The 25657-nt window shown below is 40.1% G+C and overlaps 1 protein-coding gene across 1 annotated transcript in view; it reads left to right on the top strand.

The window, feature by feature from the left end:
• ARHGAP32 (Rho GTPase activating protein 32) overlaps positions 1-24229 on the top strand; it is a 226583-nt gene extending 202354 nt beyond the window's left edge. The window contains exons 12-22 of the mRNA XM_025356879.1: positions 506-608; positions 1950-2094; positions 2537-2619; positions 6334-6441; positions 7019-7164; positions 7731-7926; positions 9569-9714; positions 11798-11869; positions 14693-15571; positions 16261-17306; positions 18612-24229. Coding sequence (XP_025212664.1) covers positions 506-608; positions 1950-2094; positions 2537-2619; positions 6334-6441; positions 7019-7164; positions 7731-7926; positions 9569-9714; positions 11798-11869; positions 14693-15571; positions 16261-17306; positions 18612-20864 — 5177 coding nt within the window. The 3' untranslated portion in view covers positions 20865-24229. The remainder of the gene's footprint in view (positions 1-505; positions 609-1949; positions 2095-2536; positions 2620-6333; positions 6442-7018; positions 7165-7730; positions 7927-9568; positions 9715-11797; positions 11870-14692; positions 15572-16260; positions 17307-18611) is intronic.
• Positions 24230-25657: the final 1428 nt, after the last annotated feature.

The following is a 25657-nucleotide window of genomic DNA, read 5'->3' as shown; positions in this document are numbered from 1 at the left end:
TCAGAATTTGCATTAACTATGAAAATATAGAAGATACTTTTTTAGAAGCAAAACTTTGCAGCACTTACAAGCAATTATATTGTTGAGATTTAACTTTATATATTCATTTGCTGTATCTGAAAGTCAGCTGAACAGCTGTATTTGTTAAAAACCTGGCATGGTGTTAGGACTAAACAGTTCACTCTACTGTGATGTGTAACTGTAACATGATCTAAATGAGTCTACTGCAGAAGAGAGACTGTCCTAATGTATGAACTCTTCTACTCAGTTAAATATCATGGCACAGAACCAGTCTTGATTATTCAGGAATTAGTTATCTAGTTTAGGTTGGAAATTAAATAAATATACCCTCATCATTTTTTGTAGTGGATTAATTTTTGCCCCTTTTAACTTTAATTTACAAATTTTATTTTGCTTTTGTGAACTAAGACTATCTTATTTTTTGGCGACTTTGGTTCCAATGAATACTACCAATTTAATCTATTTCTTTAAAAATTCTCTTTAGTGCCCCAGGTTCTTCAAAGCTGCACAGCCTTCATTGAGAGATATGGCATTGTGGATGGAATATATCGCCTTTCTGGTGTTGCCTCCAATATCCAGAGACTACGGTAAAATGTTACATGGCACTTTTTCACTCAACTAATTAAAATGAAAATATTTTAAAATGGATTCACTTACTTTGATAACCTATTTTCATTAAAGATAATTTAGATAAAATAAGAAACAATATCTGTGTTATTCTGTGTATACTTTTCTAAATGGCATTTTTTTCATCTAGAGTCAGAGAACCGTGCACCTTAATCTCTTCAGTACTTGTAGTTTGTCTCTTTATAATGTTTGAAGATTTTAGCAAATTGAGTTTGAACCAATGACAGCCATGAGAGAGAAAATTTGCGTTATAATAGAATTATTCTTTAGGTGTTAATTAAAATGGATGGGAATGGAACAGTTTCTAATCTCCTTGGACCCTGATTCTGTGTATATGTTCAAGTATGCATCTCTACATATTTCACGTCCTCCCCAAATCTTCTCTGAAACAAAAACAGTGACAAACTCTGTGCCAGCAATATTTTATTTTTGCTTAATCTCTTGAATTCTAGATTATTCTTGATATGCCATTACCCTTTCTTTTTTACTGTAGTACATGGTAACTGCCATTATTCTGTAGAGATTTTAATATTTTAATGGATCACAGAGCCCATCTCAGTTTTGGGGAATATATGGCTTGAAAAATACATAAATTAGTTCTTATACTAAAGACAGTTTCAGTTTAAGACAAAGTAAATCTCATATTCATATTGTACACACACATTAATCCTCTAGGTGGATGATAAGTGGTCTCATGCCTGTGGATTAGTATTAATTAACCTCCTGGAGAGTGAGCTTAATCTCCCTTAATATTCTGTGTACAACTTTTATTTTACTCATTCTAATGATACACATTTTCCTGCCTATTAAAATTTGTTGTTAGCTAGGAGTTGCTTTATGTTGTTTCTGACTTTTTTTATCCTGCTTCAGGAAAGCATTTCTGTGTTGTACAATTTGTATCTGAGGAATTTCTGTTCATAATTTTTCATGGATCCATTGCCATTCAGTGCTCGTCTCTGGAATTGCCAAAATATTGGATATTCAAGTCATTAGCAATTAGGAGTCCTGTTTTCAGACTGTTGTACTATAAGAGCTGTTCGTTCATATGTATCTCAGAGGCTATTGTTCATTTTAATATTAAAGCTGTGCCCTTAATTTCCACATGGAAAGATATCCGTCTTGTACTAAGACATCCAGTTATTGCTGAAGTCCAAACACAACTTAAATGAAATATAATAAATGGAAGATAATTGCAACTCACTGAGATAGAGCTGAACGCTTTTGGGGCTTATGCTTTCTGTTTTTAAGACACGTATTTGCTCTCCTCAATCAAACGATTTGCTTGTCTTCTTCTATGTCAGCCATGAATTTGACTCTGAGCATGTCCCCGACCTGACAAAAGAACCATATGTTCAAGACATCCATTCTGTGGGCTCCCTATGTAAGCTGTACTTCCGGGAACTCCCAAACCCTCTGCTTACCTACCAGCTGTATGAGAAATTTTCTGTGAGTACAGGCTACTTTTGAATCTAATTCTTTGTGGAACTTTGCTGTGCTTTTGTTCAAAACACGTGACCATTGGTTTGGTCACATGTAAGAAATAGTTCTGTGACCGAAATGACTCCTTAAAAAAAAGAAATATTGCCAGCTAGTCAGGGGTCTTTGCTGTTTTCACATTGTCATTCTTGTGCTTTCTGACTTTGAGCTGCTAGTCTTGTCACCCTTAATACTGATTACCATCAAGCCTTTTTAAAATTAGTTTCGTAGACCTCAGTGTTCACACTATGCGGAAACCATTGACTTCCTTAATACAATGTTGTGTTTCCTCACCATTTCACATCCAAGAGCAAAGCAAGTTGATCTCAGAGTGAAAACTGAATTGTAAGTGAAGAACTTTCATTTTTACCAACAGAGCTCACTAGTTTATTTTGTACTGTAACTGTTCTAGGATGCAGTTTCAGCAGCAACAGACGAAGAAAGGCTGATAAAAATCCACGATGTCATCCAGCAGCTCCCCCCACCACACTACAGGTCAGCCACAGTGGGTAAATACCAGGCAGAGGTAGAAGTCAGTTGACCTGTAAACGTTTTTTTTTTTTCCTTTGAATTTCTATTTAAACTTCCTTGGAGTTCTAATTAAACTTCCATTATATATATACACACACACACACACACACACACACACACACACGATGTATGTGTACATATATATATGTGTGTTTATGTATAGATACTCATTTGTCCTTAGATCCCCAGGGCCTGGCACACTGCTTAGCATTCTATAGGTACTTAAAGGTTGAATGAATGAGTGAATGGATGGACAAAAGGATGGCTGACTAAACTTGGGGGTTTTATGTTTGTTTTAGTTCTTCTTTGGTTTTATTGTTGTTGCTACTTTTTAAAACCTAATTTGATTTGTGTGTTAGTTTGGACTCTTGGAAATATTTGTGCTATGTCTGAGAAAGCCAGGATAAAATTGAAGGTTACTTTGCCAGTTAGAAAAGGAAAATAGTAGAAACTAGATTCTAGTATGCAAAGAAACAAAAGATACATTTTAAAATTCCAGTTATTGACAAGAAATTAAATTCAGCAGATGTTCTAGTAATATGCAAATTAAGTAATTTATTTTTTTTTTTCAAAATGACATTGCTTATATATATGTTTCAAAAATCAGCACTATAGGCCAGGCGCCATGGCTCATACCTGTAATGCCAGCACTTTGGGAGGCCGAGGTGGGTGGATCACCTGAGGTGAGGAGTCCGAGACCAGCCTGGCCAACATGGAGAAACCCCATGTCTACTAAAAATACAAAATTAGCCAGGCATGGTAGCGTGTGCCTATAATCCCAATTACTTGGACGCTGAGGCAGGAGAATCACTTGAACTTGGGAGGTGGAGGTTGCAGTGACCTGAGATCGTGCCACTGCACTCCAGCTAGACAACAAAGCGAGACTCCATGAAAAAAAAAAATTCTAATTGTGGTTTCTGTTTAATGTTTATCACCTTTGCACCATCATAAATGTCAAAAAATCATAAATTGAACCGTTGTAAGTTGGAGACTATCTGTATACAATCTTTCTAAAACATAAGGTACTTGAGGTCATGAATTCTGTCTTGTTTATCACTGTATTTCCAGAACAGACTCTTGCAGATAGATGTTCAATAATATACACTGCATATATATTTTATATCTTCTGTACACTATTTTATAGCTTGACTATAGATACTTAAATGTATATATATCCTAATATCCTCTTTGCCTGTCTTCTAATATATATTATATTACTTACCATGCATATATGCCCTACCTGGATTTTATACCTTGTCTGCTATTAATATGTACATGTATATCTCCTGCTTTATAATGTAGACAATATTTTGTGTAACTCTTTTCTTCACTATAACTTATATGTGTGTGTATCTCCTACTTTATATATCTTTTGATGGACTTTTTATCCAAAATTTTAACATCAGCATTTCTGAATTCCTCAGATGTTCTTGAAAAGCGTAATTTTCAATTGTGTTCTCTCATTTGGATATGCCATATGTTGTTTAACCTTTCACAGTTTGCATATTTAATCTATGTATATGGTGGGGTCTTTTCTTTTTCCTTTTTTTTTTTTTTTTTGAGGCAGGGTTTCACTCTGTTACCCAGGCTGGAGTGCAGTGGCACAATCTTGGCTCCCTGCAACCTCTGCCTCCCAGGCTCAAGTGATTCTCCCACCTCAGCTCCCCAAGTAGCTAGGACCACTGGCACAAACCACCATGCCCAGCTAATTTTTTGTATTTTTGGTAGAGATGGGGTTTTGCCATGTTGCCTAGGCTGGTCTCAAACTCCTGAGCTCAGGCGATCCACCCACCTCAGCATCCCAAAGTGCTGGGATTACATGTGTGAGCCACTGTGCCCGGCCTTCCTTTTCCAATTTTGAATATTACTATGAGGGTCATCCTTTTACGTGGAATCTAGATTATGTTTTTTATTACAGGATAATGACCTGGCAGTGAAATTCTGGAAATCTAAATTTTATTCTCAATATTAGACTACAATATCCAAATTACGTTCCAGGTTGCGAAGTTTTATGCAATTCGCACTCTCATCTGCTGAATATAAAAGTGCTCATTTTATGGAATCCTAAAATTCTACATTAACTTTTAAAAACATCTTTATAATTAGATAGGCAACCCAAATAGATGTCTTTGGTTTTTTAAATTTGCATTTCTTATAAAATACATTTCTGAAGTCCTTTAATCATTCCCTTCATTCACCTTCCTCGAGTAATAAAATTTTACATGGTTTTCTAAATACATTTCTCAAGCTTCTCACCTCTGTCATACCCAGGCCAACCTCACTTTGGTTTGTCTTTCCTTACTTAATTATATACAGGAGAGACAGAGAATTACCATTTTAACTGTAAAGCAACTACAGTGCCCTTGAATATGCAGGCACTTTGGAACCACTCTGACCTTGATTTGAAATGCAGCACTACCACTGCTATTCTGTGGAACCCCGGCAACCTTGACTTTGTCCTTGGTACAAGGGGAATGGTAATTCTGTGCTTGTTAGAGCTCTTACGAGAATTAAATGAGACTGCTGGTAAAAGCCTCTTGAACAATGCCTAATGCCGAGTCTAACTATTATATTCCTTTTCCTCTCAAATTCATGTTAGGTCCATCTGAATCTTTGTGGCTCATATGTAGACCACATTTTATCTTTTATTACTGTTTCATGTAATAAAGCCTTGTATTTCTGTCTCCCATTCATTGTCTCTATTTTTTTTTTTTTTTTTTTTTGTGAGACAGGGTCTCACTCTGTCACCCAGGCTGGAGTGCAGTGGCATGATCATAGCTCACTGCAGCCTCAGCCTTCCTGGGCTGAAGCAATCCTCCTGCCTTAGCCTCCCGAGTAGCTGGCACTACAGGTATGCACCACCACACTGAGCTAATTGTTTTTATACTTTTTGTAGAGATGGGGTTTCACTGTGTTCCCCAGGCTGTTCTTGAACTCTCAAGTTCAAGTGATCTGTCTGCCTCAGCCTCCCAGACTGCTGAGATTACAGGCATGAGCCATCACACCCAGCCCATTGTCCTTAATAGTTTTACCCTGGGTACTATTAGGTAGGACACTTTGAGACATGCTAGGTGATAGATAATACCTCTGTGTATGCATGCACGCACACACACACACACACACACACACACACACACACTCGGCACTTACCTGGTTTAACTTACATTTAAGCTGATAATGTTTTCTTCTCAGAAATACTCTTCCCTGTTGTTTAATCTCAATATATATGGAATTGTTTAAGTAAAGCAAATTTTAAGTAGTCAAGATAAACCAGAATATGAGTATTTGAATTAGGCTCTTTATTTCAAAAGCATATCCTTTGCTCAAATGTTTTCCCCTTGATGCCTATTGGAATTTTTCTTTTAACAGTTTTTAGACTTTTGAGACATTACTGTTTTCTTTCATAGAAGTGTTGAGGTCCTTTCCTGTTAGTGTGTCTGCTGCAAGTAGAATGGCATAACTTCAAAATGTTATTTGTTCCAGAAACTAGCTTTGGTGAAGGATTCACTTCTAATAAGTAATACTTCAACCTGTTAAGCAGGAAAAAAGTTCGCTTGGGTTTGTATGGTCCCTTTCTTCATTTTGCTATTGCAAACTTAGAATTTAATTAGTAGGTTTTTATGTTCTATATTGCTCCATCATGTTTCTTTCTGTTAATATGTTGTATTTTATTTTCAGAACACTGGAGTTCCTGATGAGACACTTGTCTCTTCTAGCTGACTATTGTTCCATCACAAATATGCATGCAAAAAATCTAGCAATTGTTTGGGCTCCAAACCTGTTAAGGTAATTTGCATTTCACTTGTGACTTTTAGTACAACTAACCCTAAATAAAAGGCTGATTCATCAGTGTTCCTTAAGGAAATTTTTAAAAGATAAAACAAATCTGTTCTTTTTATTTGCGTCTCCCTAAAACAGGCAACTGGGCCTTACCTAAGGGACAGTAAAAGTATGATTTCTGGGGGCTGGGCGCGGTGGCTCACGCCTGTAATCCCAGCACTTTGGGAGTCCGAGGTGGGCGGATCATGAGGTCAGGAGATCGAGACCATCCTGGCTAACACGGTGAAACCCTGTCTCTACTAAAAATACAAAAAATTAGCTGGGCGTGGTGGCGGGCACCTGTAGTCCCAGCTACTTGGGAGGCTGAGGCAGGAGAGTGGCGTGAACCCGGGAGGTGGACCTTGCAGTGAGCCGAGATCGCGCCACTGCACTCCAGCCTGGGCGACAGAGTAAGACTCGCTCTCAAAAAAAAGAAAAAAGTATGATTTCTTCCTCTGTTTGTCTGTGATTTACACGTTTAAAAAAAGAGGCCCTTTACGAGTGCTATCTTTACAACTCTGTGGTGAAAATGTTTACCTCACAGATCAAAACAGATAGAATCTGCCTGCTTCAGTGGAACAGCAGCTTTCATGGAAGTGAGAATTCAGTCTGTGGTTGTTGAGTTCATCCTGAATCACGTTGATGTGCTCTTCAGTGGCAAAATCAGTATGGTCATGCAAGAAGGGGCAGGTACGACTCAGATGGGTTCTTTCCCTACCAGGAGTGTGTGTCTGAGCTTCCGAAGAAGTGGAAAACCACACATTTCTTACCACAAAAAAAAACATGTCGCTGGTATAAGGCAGCTAATAATGTATCGCTGCTTACCAAAATGCACAATTTGACAGTTATTTTGTGTATATGTAGTGAATACTGCATATTAGACCTATTTTGATCTAAGTTCATGACACATTAAAAAACTGGTCATTCATTATTGATGTGTATTAAAGTATAAAATGGAACAGAAGAAGAAAAATTCCTTCCAAAACTAAAAATATCTGAGCGATTGATCACTTTTCCTCATATCTTTTAAGAAAGGAAAACAGTTATTAAAGAGTTGTATGTGTGTGTATGTGTGTCACTGGTATGTCATCTTCAGTTTTTCATTTAATATAAAGCACTATGGGTTTTGCTATTTAAAATACTTGAAGAAAATTTGAAACAGCAGATAGGTAGATAGATGGAGAGAGAGTTACTAACAAATTGAATCCACTCACACATAGTTGACTCTCTTCATCACCTTCCTTTTCTTTTTGAAGCTTCTCTGTCAAGGCCCAAGTCCCTCCTGGTATCCTCTCCATCCACCAAACTGCTGACTCTGGAAGAGGCCCAGGCACGAACACAAGCTCAGGTCAATTCTCCAATTGTGACGGAAAATAAGTATATTGAAGTAGGAGAAGGACCTGCTGCACTTCAGGGGAAATTTCATACCATAATTGAGTTCCCACTTGAAAGGTAAAATTTGTTAAATCCTATTTTAGGATATGATTTTCATAGCTATGCCCTATTATTTTCTTTTAGTTTGCTTTTAATTTTGTATTTTAGTATTACTCTATCGAATTCTAGGCTAATCCCAGAGAAACCTGTTTATTCGAATATGGATGATACTTACCACTTCATGGGGAATGATACAAATGATTCTTGCTTTACAACATCATGTAATTTTATAAAAGAAGAATGTCAGTTGTATAGGGAAAATTGTTTGGAAAAATGAGGATATACTGTCACTATATAAGGTTGATTTTTCTCTCTGAACTATGTTGTTTATAAATTTGTTTAGAAATAAGCTGTGTTGAACAGTTTATTCAGAAAGTCAGGAATGGACAGTGACTTGTTTGACATTGGTTCCACATTAAGGTTAGAAGAGATCAATAGTGTGGTCTCCCAACCAACACCATCAGCATCACCTGGTGATAATTATTAGAAGTGCACATTGTCCAGTCGTCCAGTCACACCCCAGACCCACTGAATCGGAAACTCTGGGCGTGGGACCCAGCAATTGGTCATTCATCTAACTTTCCAGGTGATTCTGATGTCTGCTAGGACTTGAGAACCACTGCAGCAGTTCACTCTTTCAATGTCCCTTCCAGCTCTGAAATTCTGTTACTCTAAAGAAATGGTAATAACATGGTTTCTGTATCTTCTTTACTAGGTTATAGTAGGAAGACTAATGTATGTAAAAGTTATTTTTGATGTCTCTGCTACTCCTTTGGCTATTACACATGAATGTAAGGATTTTGATTCTCTGGATTGGGTAGTACTAATATAACTTTAGAATTTGTTCTTCCCGTATTTTAGTATAATTCCTCTAACTTCCTTTCACTTCCTGTGACTAAAAACATTCTGTCAACGAAAAGTCGGAACATACTCTTTTACTTTGTCATCCTGAGTTTGTCTTCAGCATCTTGATTTTGTATTCTAGTTCCATAATTTTTTCAAAGATTTCTTTATGGAGTAGTAGTTAAGAGAGTAGATATTGGGATGTAGATAGGCCTGGGTTCCAATTCTGACTCCATCATTTAATAGTTTTATAATGTTGAGGAAGTTTTTTGAACTTCTTAGTGTCATAATCTCCTTGACTGCAAAATGAGAGTAATAGTACCTACCTCATGTGGTTATATCTGATTTAAAGGAGATATTACATATAAGGCAGGTAGCACAGTGCCTGGCATTCGGTATATGTTTGTTATTGTTCTTAATCCTTGTCTTATTTTTTTGCCCTTAGTCTCTACTCATACCTAAAATCATTTTCTTTAACTCTGTGTTATTTTTGAACACTTAATATTTCCTATTCCCAGAGACATCTTATTCCCACTTATTTTGCAGTTTGTGAGGTTGGATCCAAATATGAAGACATGTATAAGAATGATCTTTGTGAAAATAGTTACTACTACTAAAATCTGCATGTTTAATATCCATTTTCTGCTTTGGCTGCACTGTGTAGAGTGTGCTGTCTGGAAGGTAGATGTTTGCTTACTATTTCACTTATGCCTCTCCAGGCTGTTTGGTTCTTTCTGTCATGTGTTCATTTCTTTTCTATAAGAAAAGACAGACCCATGGCTATCTTAATATTGATTGATTATTTTCTCTTTCATAGAAAGAGGCCTCAAAATAAGATGAAAAAGTCTCCTGTGGGTAGCTGGCGTTCCTTTTTCAACTTGGGGAAATCATCATCTGTTTCTAAACGAAAGCTGCAGCGGAATGAGAGTGAGCCTTCAGAGATGAAAGCCATGGCTCTGAAAGGTGAATGCCCGGGAGATTCTCACTTCTGCTGCTGTCATGATGGTCTTTGGTTGCTCTGGGCACATTCTTCACATATTGTGATGATCTGCTTCCGTAACATGTTCACAGTTGTGTCACACATATGGAGTGTCTTCTTTCACCAATTCTTTATTCCTAAACTGAAAAGTAATATTATATAAATGATATATAAATATGTAGAAGTATGCAATTTCTTTTCTTAAGGAAACTATATATATATAGTGTAAATGTGATTAAATTCCCATATACCTTGTATATTGTTGTAAATAAATACTGCTATGGTATCTAAATTTATCGATCTATATTTTTACAGATCTAAAAAAATTTCAAAACTGTGTTTCAACATACCTTTCAAGTTTATAACTCTTAACTAGAGAAGGTATTATTTATTAGGAGTCTCATTAATAGAGTATTTTATTAGATCAAATAAATCTATTACTGTTGAAAAACTGCTCTTTTAAAAATAGTTTAAAAGCCATGTTCTATTGATAGTGACAACTTCTGAATCTAGGAAGGATAGTAGTACTTTCTTCTTAGGTAGTGTTTGAAGTGTAATGTTCAATTCATTTAATTCGTCATTCAGTTTGCAATCATGTAGAGCATGTGCTAACTATTTTGATAGCAGGCTCTGCTGATAGAAAATTAAGGTAGTCTGCCTTCCAAGTCAAATTGGGAAGTCATACGTGTAAGAAACTGAATTATTAGTGCAGAATCATAGTTATTGAAATGGTGGTTTAGGCTAGGTACAGTGGCTTACACTTGTAATCCCAACATTTTGGGAGGCCAAGGCGGGAAGATAGCTTGAAGCCAGGAGTTCAAGACCAGCCTGGGCAACAAAGTGAAGCGTTGCATCTACAAAAAAAAAAAAAAAGAAAGAAAGGATAAATTGCAAATAAGCGAGGCTTGGTGGCACACACCTATAGTCTCAGCTACTCTAGAGGCTGAGGTAGGAGGATTGCTTGAGCCCAGGAGGTTGAGGCTGCGGTGAGCTATGGTTGTGCCATTGCACTCCAGCCTGGGTGACAAAGCGAGACATTGTCTCTTAAAAAATAAAAGAAATAGTTACATGAGATAGTTATAGTAGGAATTGTCAACTCTTGTAGAGGAGGGGCTAGTGATTAGAAAATACAGCCTTTGATATGGGTTGTCAAGGAGAAGTAGGGATTCACCTAACTGACAAGGGACTAAGAATGGTATTTCAAGAAATGGGAGCAGAGTGAAAAGAAGCCAGCTGAGGGCTGAATTTTGGAGAGAAGCAATGTTTAAAGGTGGGAAAGGAAGAGCTGTCATGAGAGGAGAGTAAGAAGAAATTATTATAAAGGTAGGTAGAGAAAAAAAGATGCATGCTATCCTTAGCAGGGGAAGAGGGGGTTAAAAAGAAAGCATTCATAGTGCTGCCAGGGGGTTAAAGAGGACGAAGATACTTAGCGAATAAGATTCACATATGTACGTAAAGTTACCTGTGTTCATATCCCAGAGTTCCCGTAACAAATTACCACAAGTCGAGTGGTAAAAAATAAACAGATTCTTTTTTTTCCCCTCGTGGCTCTGGAAGCTCAAAGTCTGAAATCAAGGTATCAGCAGGACTGTGTTCTCTCCAAAGGCTCCAGGGAAAAATGCTTCCTTGCTTTTCCCAGCTCCTGGTGGCTCCTGGCATTCCTTGACGTGTGGCAGCATCCCTCCAATCTCTGCCTCCATGTCCACATGGCCATCTCTGTGTCTCTGTGTTTTCTTACAAGGACGCCAGTCATTGGGTGTAAGGTCCACTCTACATCCAGTATGATGTCATCTCAAGATATCATATTGGTCTTTAGGAAATGTGAAAGAAAGAAGCATCTTAGTTAATCTCTATGCTCAAATTCATAATCCTTTAGAAAAGAGATTTTTCACACGGGAAACCATTTAAGAACAGGGTAACACACTATATAATAGAATACTAAATTGCTGTCAAAATGTACAGCTAATCACTCTCAAAAGTTTACATGTATCAAGAAAAACACTGATCCCATTAACCACATATGTAACAAATAATAAATCTTCACACTATTTGTTTTTTATTCTTCAGGTGGCAGGGCAGAAGGAACCCTCCGTTCAGCTAAAAGTGAGGAGTCTCTTACGTCTCTCCATGCAGTTGATGGTAAGACTGAAAACATCAGTCATTTTATTCTATAATGTATTGCATAAAAGAATACTGCAATTGAGTTTATTTTTATATACCTGTGCTTAATAAGTAGGCTATTCATTTCCTAGGAATACTAGTATCTATTTAGTATTATTCAGATTAAAATTCATTGATGCTTTCACATGGTAGCAGTCTTTAATCTTTTCATTTTTGGCATGACTGCTATTCAGTTTACATAAAAATAGCTGAAATATTTCAAGTTAGCCATTCGTATTTATTAATGTCTAGTGAAAACTTGTGTTATTACTATTTCCTTTAAATTTTATAATGGGAGCATAATTTTATAAAGTGTATAATTAAGCAGTTTTGATATTTAGACCAGTAGTCTTTTGTCTTGCAAATGGCTTAACCTGGTCTTAAATTTCATAGATTGGATTGATTACGTGTGGTCCTCATTTACAAGGATAATTAGTACTTGGAGAAGGCAACTTAAGATAAATCTTTGGCCAGATGTGGGCTCACGCCTGTAATCCCAGCACTTTGGGAGGCTGAGATGGGTGGATCACCTGAAGTCAGAAGTTCCACACCAGCCTGGCCAATGTGGCGAAACCGCATCTCTACTAAAAGTACAAAAGTTAGCTGGGCATGGTGGCAGGCACCTGTAATCCCAGCTACTTGGGAGGCTTAGGCAGGAGAATCGCCTGAACCCGGGAGGCGGAGGTTGCAGTGAGTCTAGATTGCACCACTGCACTCTAGCCTGGGTGACAAGAGTGAAACTCTGTCTCAAAAAAAAAGAAAATCTTTTTAAAATAGGGACTAAAATTTCATGGTTAAGGGTGAAAAGAGGTTTGACTGCAGTGTAACTTAAAAAACAAAACTAAAAAATTGTGCAAAGAAGTTTATTTTCTCTCTTATTTAGCAAAAGTTAGATTATGGTTATATCTATGCACTAATTTTTAGAATAAAGAATTAAATGTCAATTTGGAAGAAGCTTTTTTTTTTAATAGAACTGTAATAGCATAATAGGACATTCTTCATTTATTTGAATTGAGTTTTGCCATTGCAGCAGAATTATAAAGAAAGTCCTTTTAAAAAAACTAACCAGCCGAGCACAGTGGCTCACGCCTATAATGCCAGCACTTTGGGAGGCCGAGGCAGGCGGATCTCAAGGTCAAGAGATCGAGATCATCCTGGCCAACATGGTGAAACCCTGTCTCTACTAAAAGTACAAAAATTAGCTGGGCGTGGTGGTGCTCGCCTGTAGTCCCAGCTACTCAGGAGGCTGAGGCAGGAGAATTGCTTGAACCCGCGAGGTGGAGGTTGCAGTGAGCCGAGATTGTGCCACTGCACTCCAGCCTGGCGACAGAGCAAGACTCTGTCTGGAAACAAAAAAAAACAAAAAAAAACAGGAGCTACATTGATTTCCAAAGGGCTTTTCTTAATCCAGTGATACGCAAGAACAAGTGAAATCTTGCTCTTTTGAAATATCCTGAAGTATCATCATCTTGGTCAGCTTTCTCATCTTCATTTAATAACTCTTCTAACTGCCAGATCCTCACTGATCAATGGCTTTGCTTTTGATTCCAGAAGTTCTTCCCCATCACTTTATCCGAGTGTCTGACATCATGTGAATTTTCCAAGATTTTCAATTAAACTAGTCGAGAGAACTTACAAAAACAATGCAGCAAGCTAGGTAGATACTAGTGTTAAGCAGAAGATGTTTGTAAGGAATTAATTTTATGAGTAATCAGTACATTTGTGAATATATATATATATATATTTTTTTTTTAGACAGAATCTTGCTTTGTCGCCCAGGTTGGAGTGCAGTGGCACAATTTTGGCTCACTGCAACCTCCAACACCTGGTTTAAGTGATTATCTTGCCCAGCCTCCTGAATAGCTGGGACTACAGGCATGCGCCACCATGCCCAGCTAACTTTTGTATTTTTAGTAGATACGGGGTTTCGCCATTTGGGCCAGGCTAGTCTCGAACTCCTGACCTCAGGTGATCTGCCTGCCTCAGCTTGCCAAAGTGCTGGGATTACAGGCATGAGCCACTGTGCCCGACCAATATATTTATATTTATTAAGATAGTTTCTGCCTCTTTAAATTACTTTTTAACTATGGCAATTAAAATAATCCTAATAGAATAGTTTCTTTTTTTACCAGTTTGATATTTAGCAACATCGTAAAATTACGTAATACTCTCTGCCACTCTTGAGGACTCTGCTTGGGAAACTTAAAGCCTATTCTTAAGGGAAAAAAAAAATGAGGTTCTTGTTTAGTATCTGAAAGGAATTTTTTACTAAATATGTGTAAATACTTTATGGGATTGTGAAGATTTTTTCATTGAGAAGTTCAGTTTATTTAGAAATTTGAATATTATAAGGATGTTTCCCCACAAAACAAAAAACCCATTTTGCTATTAAAGATTCGAAACGCCACTCAAAGTGATTAATTCCTCCTCATAAGTCATATGAGGGCCAGTGATAAAATAAGAGACAAAGAAATGAAAAGCTTGCCCAAAGTCACACCAAGAATCAGTGTTGGATTAGTAATAGAATCCAAGCATTCTGAGTTATTTTTCCTATCCAGACCATGAAATACTGCATTCACCCTCTGATTCTGTCACGTGTTCGCTACGTAGCATTTGGTTTGGGAGTTCTATTATCTCAAGTTTAAATGATCTGTGTGCCCTGAAAGAATTTTCAGAAAGAAAATGAGAAGTAACACTTCCTTCACCTAGACAGTAAGTTACTGCTGTGCTGAGTAGGTGACTTACCACAGCATTGTGTATCTAGGATGTTCATACTTTGACATTGTTACTCATTTTTTCCAGGTGATTCTAAGCTCTTCCGACCCAGAAGACCCAGATCTTCCAGTGACGCACTGTCTGCCTCTTTTAATGGAGAAATGCTGGGGAATCGCTGTAACTCCTATGATAATCTGCCTCATGACAATGAGAGTGAGGAGGAAGGAGGGCTGCTTCATATCCCAGCCCTTATGTCTCCTCATTCAGCTGAGGATGTTGACTTGAGCCCACCAGACATTGGAGTAGCCAGCCTGGATTTTGATCCAATGTCATTTCAATGTAGTCCTCCTAAGGCCGAATCAGAATGTCTGGAGAGTGGTGCTTCCTTTTTAGATTCACCAGGATACTCCAAGGATAAAACAAGTGCCAATAAAAAGGATGCAGAAACAGGTGGTAGCCAATGTCAGACTCCAGGAAGCACAGCAAGCTCTGAACCTGTCTCTCCTCTTCAGGAGAAACTGAGTCCATTCTTTACCCTGGACTTGAGCCCAACTGAAGAGAAATCATCTAAGCCATCCTCCTTTACGGAAAAGGTCGTCTATGCTTTCTCTCCGAAGATAGGACGGAAATTAAGCAAATCACCTTCTATGAACATATCTGAGCCAATTTCAGTGACCCTACCACCACGGGTGTCAGAAGTCATTGGTACAGTCTCAAATACCACAGCTCAGAATGCATCATCTTCAGCCTGGGACAAATGCATTGAAGAAAGGGATGCCACAAATAGATCCCCCACCCAGATAGTAAAGATGAAAACAAATGAGACAGATGCCCAAGAAGGATGTGAATCTGAAGTCCAGCCCCTGGACCAGGTGGCTGCTGAAGAAGTAGAGTTACCAGGGAAAGAGGATCAGTCTGTCTCAAGCAGTCAGAGTAAGGCTGTAGCTTCTGGACAGACTCAGACAGGTACCGTTTGTTTTCCTCCATTCTTTCTTTAAGTTAAGAGGGATCTTCAATCCTGTGTGCCATCTGTGCCTTTTAGGAGAGAAATTGGTCCACAGCTAGCCTTTAATCAAAGAGAATGCTTTTCTGGGTGGTGCTGATGGCTCAAAGCCCTAAATTAAAAGCAGTCAAACAAAACTCCCCAAAAGGGCCAATGGTCCTGCTTCAAATCTTCACAAAAGTCCCCTTATCTCTTTGGACAGTGAGAATTCGTGGATAATTTTTGCACAACTGCGTAGCTCTTGATTCTGTTTTCTCTTCTAATAAAATATCTTTATTGTAGCCTTCCAAGTTAACAAGCCAGCCTACACCATCAAATGTAAAAACTGTTCATAATAACAGTCTGTAAGCGCTTGAAGCTTGTTTTCTAAGCAATCTTTTCTGAGCCAGGTGAGGGATCTGCTTTTTTTCCCCCATCTCTGTAGCAATTCAAGAAGAGATTGCGGTCTTTATACACTGTTTGTTTTAGTTTTCCTTCTGCACCAGATGTGTTTTCTACAGCATTTGCATGTGGGATAGAAGATCATGGATTGCCATTTTGAAATATGGAAGGCACCTATTTTTTAGTGATCACATGGGGAGTGTTTGGCTTTCCATTTAGGATAACGTAAGCTACCTTTTCACTCTCATTTTTTTTCCCAATTTCCCACTAGGAGCAGTTACCCATGACCCCCCTCAGGATTCCGTTCCTGTCAGTTCAGTCTCTCTTATCCCACCACCACCGCCTCCGAAAAATGTTGCCCGAATGTTGGCGCTAGCATTAGCTGAGTCCGCACAGCAAGCCTCAACTCAGTCATTGAAGAGACCAGGGACCTCTCAGGCTGGGTATACAAATTATGGAGATATAGCGGTGGCTACAACTGAAGATAATCTGCCCAGTTCTTACTCTGCAGTTGCTCTAGATAAGGCCTATTTCCAAACCGATCGACCAGCAGAGCAGTTCCACCTCCAGAATAATGCACCAGGAAACTGTGACCATCCTCTACCAGAGACAACAGCTGTTGGGGATCCTACCCATTCCAACACAACTGAATCTGGGGAGCAATATCACCAAGTAGACTTAACAGGGAATCAGCCACATCAAACATATTTATCTGGGGACCCAGAAAAGGCCAGAATTACTTCAGTTCCCTTAGACTCAGAGAAGTCTGATGATCTTATAAGTTTCCCTGAAGACCAGTCTGGGAAGAACAGTATGCCAGCTGTCTCCTTCTTGGATCAGGTCCAGTCTCCACCCCGTTTCTACAGTGGAGATCAGCCTCCTTCTTACCTTGGTGCAAGTGTGGATAAACCCCATCACCCTTTAGAATTTGCAGACAAATCTCCCACGCCTCCTAATTTACCTAGGGATAAAATCTTCCTTCCTTCTGGGTCCCTTGCAGACAAATCACCCACACCTCCTAATTTACCTAGGGATAAAATCTATCCTCCTTCTGGGTCCCCCGAAGAGAATACCAGCACAGCCACCATGACGTACATGACAACTACTCCAGCAACAGCCCAAATGAGCACCAAGGAAGTCAGCTGGGATGTGGCTGAACAACCCACCACTGCTGATTTTGCTGCTGCCACCCTTCAGCGCACGCACAGAACTAATCGTCCCCTTCCCCCTCCACCTTCCCAGAGATCTGCAGAGCAGCCACCAGTTGTGGGGCAGGTACAAGCAGCAACCAATATAGGATTAAATAATTCCCACAAGGTAAGAAGGGGAAGATATCAGTGAGATGAAATATACTATTACCAAAGGTATGTCACTTTTCAGCAGGGTGTGTTGTTACCTTTGAGTCAGACACAACAATTGCTTTTAAGCCCTATGGCTGGTTTCCATGAAATAATTCCCATTTGAGGTTGGAGCCTGCCATTACCTTGATGCTGGCTTTTCCCGAGGAAAGGGAGTAGCTCCTCCATGACTATAGCTTAACTGTACCTGCTCCCTTTTCTTCTAAAGTGTCTTGGTAGTTTATTCCTAGTAACACAATAAACTAGCAAAACACTAGTTTATTCCTAGTAACACTTAGTAAGACAAAGTGGGCTTTAAGGTTGTGAGTTTTTTTTTTTTTTTTATTCCAACTCCATCACTGACTGATTGTGACTTTGGGCAAGTCATTTACCTACTCTCTGCCAATTATTCACAGTTACACAATGAAAATACTTCATTCTCAAAACATCCGTAGGACTGTCTGCCTTGCAGACTTTTTGCAAGTGTAGAGATTATAGTACCTTGGGATTTTTGTGACTTTCCTAGCATTCACCAGCAGTTTGTCCCATAGTCAGGCACCTGTTTCAGTGAGAGAATGTAGTATGCAGAATGCTAAGGTTTCTTCCTGAATTTCCTCATATTTTAAGAAGTGCCACAGGTTGTTTTTCTTAGTCACCTTGAACTATTAATAGGACTTCAGATTTTAGACCTTAGTGGAGGATGCTGTGTTTACTGCTTCTCAAGGATAGCATGTTTTCAGTATGAGGATTATCTTTGGCCAGACTAAGGTGGAATCAAAGGTAGGGGAGAGGCAGTAGCCTCTGATTTGAATATTGCCTTTCCCTATTTTTGAAGGCCTAAAGCTGCTCACTGTGTACAACTGTGAATTTCAAAAGTCTCTCCAGATGATAGAATTAACTCTTAATTTAACAAAATGTCCTTGGTGTTGAGACTGAGCTAGACTAAGAGACTGGGTATGTATTTTTAAGCTCTACAGTATTACTTGACTAAACCTCTCTTGGTTTGTATATTAAAATCATGCCATAGGCCACCTCGCCTCGCATTTAAAACCTCTCATAAATTAGAAAACTTTGAATGGTTCTCCAGAGAGAATACTATATTTATACAAAATAGCAGCACCAGCCTTCTTTTCCTATCAGTGGGTACAGATTCATTGCAACCACATGGCTTGGGAAAGTTCAAGCTGCTACCCAACCAGCCTCAATTTGTGAGTTACAAATTTAATAGTACTTGATTCATAGACGGAACAAAAAATAGACCCATAGTATTATCGTCTTTCAATAGGTTCAAGGAGCAGTTCCAGTTCCAGAGAGGCCACCTGAACCTCGAGCCGTGGATGACCCTGCGTCTGCCTTCATCAGTGACAGTGGTGCAGCTGCTGCTCAGTGTCCCATGGCTACAGCTGTCCAGCCAGGCCTGCCTGAGAAAGTGCGGGATGGTGCCCGGGCCCCGCTGCTGCACCTGCGTGCCGAGTCTGTCCCTGCACATCCCTGTGGCTTTCCTACACCACTGCCCCCCACCAGGACGATGGAGAGTAAGATGGCTGCTGCCATACACTCCAGCAGTGCAGATGCCACCAGCAGTTCAAATTATCATTCCTTTGTCACTGCTTCATCCGCCTCTGTGGATGATGCGTTGCCTTTACCACTTCCTGTCCCACAACCTAAGCATGCTTCTCAGAAAACAGTTTACTCCTCCTTTGCTAGGCCCGATGTCACCACTGAACCCTTTGGTCCAGAAAACTGTTTGCATTTCAGTATGACTCCAAACTGCCAGTACCGTCCCCAGAGTGTACCTCCACATCACAGTAAATTGGAGCAGCACCAAGTGTATGGTGCCAGGTCAGAGCCACCAGCCTCCATGGGTCTTCGTTATAACACATATGTGGCCCCAGGAAGAAACGCATCTGGACACCATTCCAAGCCATGCAGCCGGATCGAGTATGTGTCGTCTTTGAGCTCCTCTGTTAGGAATACCTGTTACCCTGAAGACATTCCACCATACCCTACCATCCGGAGAGTGCAGTCTCTCCATGCTCCGCCGTCTTCCATGATTCGCTCTGTTCCCATTTCACGGACAGAAGTTCCCCCAGATGATGAGCCAGTCTACTGCCCAAGACCCCTGTACCAATATAAGCCATATCAGTCCTCCCAGGCCCGCTCCGATTATCACGTCACTCAGCTGCAGCCTTACTTTGAGAATGGCCGGGTCCACTACAGGTATAGCCCATATTCCAGCTCTTCTAGTTCCTATTACAGTCCAGATGGGGCCCTGTGTGATGTGGATGCCTATGGCACAGTCCAGTTGAGACCCCTTCACCGCCTTCCCAATCGAGACTTTGCTTTCTACAATCCTAGGCTGCAAGGAAAGAACTTGTACAGTTATGCTGGTTTGCCTCCACGTCCCCGGGCCAACGTGACTGGCTATTTCTCTCCCAACGACCATAATGTAGTCAACATGCCTCCGGCGGCTGATGTGAGGCACACCTACACCTCATGGGATCTTGAGGACATGGAAAAATACCGCATGCAGTCCATCCGGAGAGAGAGCCGTGCTCGGCAGAAGGTGAAAGGGCCTGTCATGTCCCAGTATGATAACATGACCCCGGCCGTGCAGGACGACTTGGGTGGGATCTATGTCATTCATCTGCGTAGTAAATCAGATCCTGGGAAAACTGGACTTCTCTCAGTGGCAGAAGGAAAGGAAAGCCGCCATGCAGCCAAGGCCATCAGTCCCGACGGAGAGGACCGCTTCTACAGGAGGCATCCCGAGGCAGAGATGGACAGAGCCCACCACCACGGAGGCCATGGTAGCACGCAGCCGGAGAAGCCATCCCTGCCACAGAAGCAGAGCAGCCTGAGGAGCAGGAAGCTTCCTGACATGGGCTGCAGTCTCCCTGAGCACAGGGCGCACCAGGAAGCAAGCCATAGGCAGTTCTGTGAGTCAAAGAATGGGCCCCCTTATCCCCAGGGAGCTGGCCAGTTAGATTATGGGTCCAAAGGGATTCCAGACACTTCTGAGCCAGTCAGCTACCATAACTCTGGAGTGAAATATGCTGCATCCGGGCAAGAATCTTTAAGACTGAACCACAAAGAGGTGAGGCTCTCCAAAGAGATGGAGCGACCTTGGGCTAGGCAGCCTTCTGCCCCAGAGAAACACTCCAGAGACTGCTACAAGGAGGAAGAACACCTCACTCAGTCAATGGTCCCACCCCCTAAACCAGAGAGGAGTCATAGCCTCAAACTCCATCACACTCAGAACGTGGAGAGGGACCCCAGTGTGCTGTACCAATACCAACCGCACGGCAAGCGCCAGAGCAGCGTGGCTGTTGTGTCTCAGTATGATAACCTGGAAGATTACCACCCCCTGCCTCAGCACCAGCGGGGAGTCTTTGCAGGGGGCGGCATGGGGACGTATGTGCCCCCCGGCTTTCCCCATCCACAGAGCAGGACCTATGCTACAGCTTTGGGTCAAGGGGCCTTCCTGCCCACAGAGTTGTCCTTGCAGCATCCTGAAACGCAGATCCATGCAGAATGAGCCCTGGAGCAATAGAGTTGAAGCAGCCTCTGCTGGACAGTGGACTGTTCTATTTTTTTCAATAACCAAAAAGATTAAAAAAAAATACTATAAAACCCCTGGCCACATTTAAAAAAAGATAATAAAAGTAAACACATCACCATCTTTTTCCCCTTCCCTGCTTCATTACCACCTCTTCCATCTATAGACTTTGTCATTTTTGTCTTTAGAAAAGATCTGAAGGATGGTAAAACCCCGTGCTGAAACCCAGTAGAGAAACCTGTCGCAGGACACAGATCTAGGGCTAGCTTGAAAGAGCCTGAGGACTGCCTTTCACTGAATTCGAATTCAGCATTGTCCTTTCTTCTTAGTATTTGCTGCATAATTGAGAGCAGCTCACATCGATGTCCTGGTAGGGCTTCTGCATTCCCTGTTGTGTCCCTGCTTCTCCATCAGTAGCTGCACAACTTGCCCAGATTGACACACTCTTCTCACTTCACTCGCCCCATCTGAGAAGGAGCTTGTGTTCAGTTAGAGTCGTCGAAAAATCCCTGATCCTTCAAGATCAGTCAGTCAGACAGCAACATTATAATTAAAAATAAGAAATTAAGACTTTAAATTAAACATTTGGTAGAACACCAGACCACTTAGACTCAGGCTGAACCATACTTTTTCTATTCTTATTTTCCATCCTTGTTCCTCACGGTTCAATGAATGGGCTCACATCATGACAGAAGGGATTTTTAAAAGTTAGTATTTAAGGAAACTTCTTAGGTGGAAGATAGTAAAGTTCTTACTGTCAGTGAACTTTGTTAGCACCAGAAAACTCTTATTGATGCTTTTAATGCATTGCCTGCCTTCAGGTTTTCTTCTTACCCCACCCCTCAATAATGTTTGGTGAATTGTAATTCTAGTAAAACATGTCATACCATTGGTTTTCCTAAATTATCAGCTTTCTTTCATTAAAAAAGCCCAGCATGGTTTGACTGGATAGACACACATAATTTATTATGAATATAAATTTCCGTGTTTGTTTCTGTTTCTAAACCTGAGTACAGGATCCCTGGGAATTTAAGTAGCTACAAATTATCTATTATTAGACTGCAAGTTCCTGCAATAACTGCTTAGTACACAGCCCCATTTCATCAGTGGAGTTCTGGGCAGTTATCATTGCTGTCCTAAGCCATTACTGTCATTTGCTTACTCTGTACTTGGGTGGTCACAGTCGTGTTGTAATTACCATCTACACCAGCATTTCAGGTATAGCTCTTTATAACTCTGGAGACATGTTAAACATGTTTAACACCTGCAGCTTTTGAAAGTTGCATTCCTTATTAGAGTAGGAACTCTCTAGCCCAACCCCATTCTATGTTCTCAGCTCCCTCCACCCCATAAAATACATCAGACTAGCAAGGCAGTCCTATGTTTACAAAATGAGTTTAGATTGTCATTTCGTTCCATAACTCTTAATAATACTCAAGTTTTATACATTCACATATTTTAAACGCTCAGTCTATAGAAGACACTAGGAGAATTGCATTCCATTTATTGGATGGTTGCTGCTCTGGCTTTTTAGAACTTGAAATTAATTTTTATTTAGAGCAGAGGAGGAAATCTTTTAAGAGGCTAAAATCATGCTGCTATTATTGCTGTGAAATTGTATAAAGATTAGGATTCATGCCAGTTTTTATTTTAAAAAATAATGTGCATTTTAAGGGTTTATATTTAGAAAAAGAAATAAAATGTTTTAAGAACAACACATTGATATGTGGGAATATTCTATAAGGTTTTCTTTTGTTCCCTTAGAATTCACTGGAGGGATGCAGTAAAAACCATAGTAAAAACCTTGAAACACCCATATGTGAAAAGGTCTGGAAATTGAGGCCTCTACATTAAAAGTGCAGACCCAACTGGTATGTAGTCAAAGTGCTAGGAAACTTGTTAGGATACTTCCCTTTGGCACAAAAACACCCTGGGTGCTACATACAGGAGTTTGACCTTTGGTGAATATGTGGCACTAATTTTTTTTACCTTAACTGTATTTTTGTCAAATAGGCAACCCATTGCCCCTTGGAGACCTCACCAGCCCTGTAAGTTCTCACCAGCAGCATGGAGGTTAGGAAGAGGGGCTGCTGTGACCAGGAGATACACATGGCTTCAGTAACTGAGAGCCTGAAGGAAGTAACCCAGGGAGTCCGGTCCAGTTGTAATATTTGTGGATTTGTTGTCGCACACATTGTTTAGTCCTGAAACTAAAGCCTTTTTTATAAATAGTAGGGTTAATTCCTCAAAGCAATTTCTTTATTCATAAATGTCCTATGGGTTTAGAAATATCAGGTAAATATTTCGAATATAGAATGATGATTGCAATTACTGTTATAAGCGTGAAACACAAACTTTAGATCAAATCTAGAGTTACTTCATTTAATGCATGCTAGCAGCAGCCTTAACTTTGGATTCAGTTATTTGAGAGACTTTTCCAGCATCTTTCCCTTTCTAACGTTGTGGGGTGGAAATCGGACGGCAAATCACTGTGAGCCGGATACCTCAGCACAGTCCACCGTGTGTGGCTTCACAAATAGAGTAACTGAATGTTATTACTTTCCAATTTTGACACGGAGCATTATGATCAAGGAAGTGGAGCTGCCTTATACATTAAACCCATAATTTAATCCTGTTGACCTTTTCAGAGCCCTGCCTCCGGATTTTATCTTTTTGGCAAAATTCTGATTCCACAGTTTGGTCTGATTGAAATAAATATTCCCTGGACGTCTGGCTAAAAAATTTGCTAACAATCCCAGAGGTGCCATTTTCTTACTAATAAATTTCATCTGAGCCTTATTTCTTACTATATTCAATTTCCTTTCAAACATGTCCCTGGGATGGTCCCACGTGTAGGGCCTGCACGTTTCTTACAATGGCAAAGCATTTTTTAAAATTTAAGGGTCAGGTTGAAAAATTCTAGGACTAATTCTGTAGAGAGGAGGGACTGTTACTAATGTGAGTGGGGACAGAGGAGTAGGTTACCACATTTGGAGCAGTAATAGACGCAAACGATGTAAATTTGAAATTTGCCCCTTTAGTTAAAGAAGGAGCCTGCAAAGTTCATTTCTCTGTTTTCAGCCCTGTCAGTCACCCATTTAGTATGTTGGCAAAGTATTGCTTGAGCAGAATGTGTAAGAAAGTAATAATGAAAGTAAAAGTATGTCAGAGAGTTACTTCTGCCACATGGTTAGAGGCATGTGATTTTCAGCACTGTGTGTTACAGAAATGTCAGGAATGGTGTATTATAACGTGTACAAGATAATGTCAGTGTGCACAGAGGGTTTTTCCTTATCTGATTAGTACTGTTAATGTTCAAAGAATAAAAATGGTTTTACAGTTTAGATTCTGAATAGCAAAACCTGATTTTTCAACCATGACCTGCATGAGAGAAGCATCCTAGGAAGTCTTAGATCATACTTTTGAGTTTTTAATTTTAATTTATATAGTGTTTTTTTATGTCTTAATATTTTTGTGAACTGGTGTAAATTGTTAATGCATATAAGCTTGTGTATTTTTGTAAATAGTTTTGTGATTTATTTCTTGCCCCATATGTAAATATTTAGAGTCTCATTTCTTGCAAACTTATTTGAAGCTGAGTTGTGGGTTTGGGTTTTGTTTGTTTCTTTGGTTGTGGGGTGGGGTGGGGGGTGGCAGGGGAGGGAAGAAGGGATTTTTTGTACCTGGAGATGGAGATATCTTGTGGTTTAAAGCAAATGTCCCACTGAAAGCGATTCGAATATCAACAGAATTATTTCAGGTTAAAACAGACTGCTTTGTGTATGTGTTTCCTTTTTGACCTAATGTGAATTATAATGAAATAGTGGGGGTAATTGATTTGGGGAATTAGGACCAAAGGACACATGTTTTTATGACACATCCTATTATGCCCAGTGGTCCATTATTTGAGGAAAGGGGTTAAGTGTCTCCTGTTGTTACCTATTTGCCACCTTTTGCTGCCTGGCCACGTTTCCCCCAAGTCAAACACTGTTCCCTGTAGAGTGGTGGAGGCCTCTTGATCTGTCCTGGAGAGTCTGGGCTGACTTGCTGCTTCCTGCTCCTGAGGGGGTCCGCGCTCTGCTCTTGCAGCCTGGTTCCCAAGTGTGCACTTCTCAGGAAACTGAATCAGCTTGTCTCAGGATCCTTCAAAGGGAATTCTGAATAAAACCATTTTTTACACATTCCAAGGACACATCTTGGACATCCTGTTTTCTCTTAAGGGTGAAATGACCATGAAATAATCATGTCCCAGATGAGGCCACCTGCTCGCAGCAAACCCAGATCAAGTGTCAGTGAGACAGTGGCTGTAGATGTGAACCAAGTACTGCAAGTGACCCAGCTGCCCAGCAGGGCTCCAGAGTTTCTTCTGCTGCCACAGTTGTCAAAATAAATACTTAAGTATCAACCAGGACTTGAAGGTGAGGCGGGGAGAACCCTCAGTATTCAGCTCTTGAATATTGGTTTTCCTACTGAGAGTCAAATTGCAAATCATTCTTCATTTTAAGATGTTAGGCCCTGTTTTTTTTTCCTGCCAGCAATAGGGAAAGTTGTCTGTTTATTCCAGATGGCCCTAGTAAGTCAACCGTCTTTTCTGTGCCTGCATAGCACGCTCCAGACCTCAGCAAAGATACAACATCTGCTTCAGTAAGCATCCTCAGATCTGAATAAGTGTTCCCTTGGAAACTGCTCAGATGGGATGAAAGAAAAGATACAACCACAGCTCCACTGGGTCTTCTCAATTTTCAGGACTCTGCTTTTCATGCTAACTATTT

Source organism: Theropithecus gelada, chromosome 14 (assembly GCF_003255815.1).
Source record: "Theropithecus gelada isolate Dixy chromosome 14, Tgel_1.0, whole genome shotgun sequence".
Classification (NCBI taxonomy): Eukaryota; Metazoa; Chordata; class Mammalia; order Primates; family Cercopithecidae; genus Theropithecus; species Theropithecus gelada.
The sequence above is the reverse complement of the archived record's forward strand: the minus strand, read 5'-3'. Positions and strand labels throughout refer to the sequence as shown.